Source organism: Arachis duranensis, chromosome 5, assembly GCF_000817695.3.
Source record: "Arachis duranensis cultivar V14167 chromosome 5, aradu.V14167.gnm2.J7QH, whole genome shotgun sequence".
In the NCBI taxonomy this organism is placed as follows: domain Eukaryota; kingdom Viridiplantae; phylum Streptophyta; class Magnoliopsida; order Fabales; family Fabaceae; genus Arachis; species Arachis duranensis.
The window spans coordinates 97,867,676-97,869,281 of NC_029776.3; the positions used below are offsets into that span (position 1 = coordinate 97,867,676).

At 28.9% G+C, this 1,606-nt stretch overlaps 1 protein-coding gene across 2 annotated transcripts in view; it reads right to left on the bottom strand.

The window, feature by feature from the left end:
• The window catches only part of LOC107490760 (bidirectional sugar transporter SWEET6b-like), a 6,604-nt gene extending 5,718 nt beyond the window's left edge, over positions 1-886 (bottom strand). For both annotated transcript variants that reach the window (XM_052262443.1, XM_016111563.3), the window contains exons 1-2: positions 785-886; positions 632-668 (exon numbers count right to left, since the gene is read on the bottom strand). In XM_052262443.1, the coding sequence (XP_052118403.1) occupies positions 632-668; positions 785-827 (80 nt within the window). In that variant the 5' untranslated portion in view covers positions 828-886. The remainder of the gene's footprint in view (positions 1-631; positions 669-784) is intronic.
• Positions 887-1,606: the final 720 nt, after the last annotated feature.

Sequence of the window (1,606 nt, forward strand, 5' to 3'; positions counted from 1 at the left end):
TTAATATAATATATTTATCAAAATATAAAATATATATTAAAAAATTAAATAATATATTTATATATAAATAATATAATAATTAATTTTAATAATTAATTTTACTATAAAAATATTTTTTTATCATTTATGAGCATAATTTCAGCACTTGTATTGATCCGGATTGACTTAGCTTTATATTTATATAAAGTAACATAAAATCACATTGTTTAATAAATCAAAACAAGAATTTAATTGTGATGAAGGATAAGTATAAAACAATTTTACATACATTTAATTTTATAATAACATATTAATAAAAATAATAAATTTTTTATTAATTATATAAATAATTATGTAAAAAAATAAAATTAAGTGACCGTGCAAAATAAGTATATTATCAGTACATTAAAAATTAAACTGATCGAAACAAATTATTTCTTATTCAGTCTGCCTTTGGTATAATTAATTAATAATTATGACAATATAACGTGAATCTTTTGAAATAAATAAAGATATATATAGAAAAAAACCATCAATAATGAGAGCAAGACAATTATCCAAATACATAAAATTATTTTGAAAATCAAAAAGTAAAAGAAATGCTTAATATGAAATTTGCGAAAATAAAAGAAAGATAGGAAGAGAGTTTTACGCCGGTGAGAAGAACAATCCAAAAGAGATGACGTTGCCTGCACACAGAAGCTAACACTATCACTCTCAAAATTCTCAAATTCACATGAATGAGTAGAATAATTAAGAAGGAGAGAGAGAGAGAATGAAGCATGCAGAAATTGAAAGAACGAACCTATAACACCGACGACGTCACGAGCAATTGCAGCGCTTACCATCTTCTCTTCCTCTTTGTGAAGAGTCAGTTAATGAATGTGTCTCACAAATTACCACACGAATTTATGAATGATTCATCAATACATCATGATATACGATTTTTTTAAATAAATAATTTAATTATTTTATTTATATAATTTATAACATATTTATCTATTTGTATTAAATAATTTATCTCAATTTATAATGTAAACGAGATAAATTTATGGATATCTTATTTATACAGTAAATGAGATAAGCCAAATTTTACTTTGCAAATAAAATATTTAGAATCTAAAAAAAATACATATCTTTTTTACTGTATAAACAAGATACATTCATAATTGTTCATACCCTGGCCCAATGTCAAAGGCCCAGGTCCAAATAAAAGGCCTAATCTGTAGGATTAAGCCTAGCTAAGTACCGACTTTCACGTAAGAAGTCGGTATCAACCACGACTTGCTCTAAAGAAGTCGGACATGAGATTAGCTGGCAGATAAACACTCAATTCAAATGAGTAACCGCCCCTAAAATCTCTCTAACCGCTTCATAAAGCCATATCTTAACCTCCCCAAGATAATGGGACGGTTAACACCCTAAAGATACGGCACTACTCCAACGGTGGTTATTGGCTCACCACTATAAATACACTGACACCCCTCAGGTATCTCTAAGCCCAATACTCTCTAGACCTGCTAACACCCTTGCTGACTTAGGCATCGGAGTGTCTTTGCAGGTACCACCCCCCATTCACCCACGTATACAAGTCGGAAGGAGGCTCCAGCGTGTAAACCAACTCGGA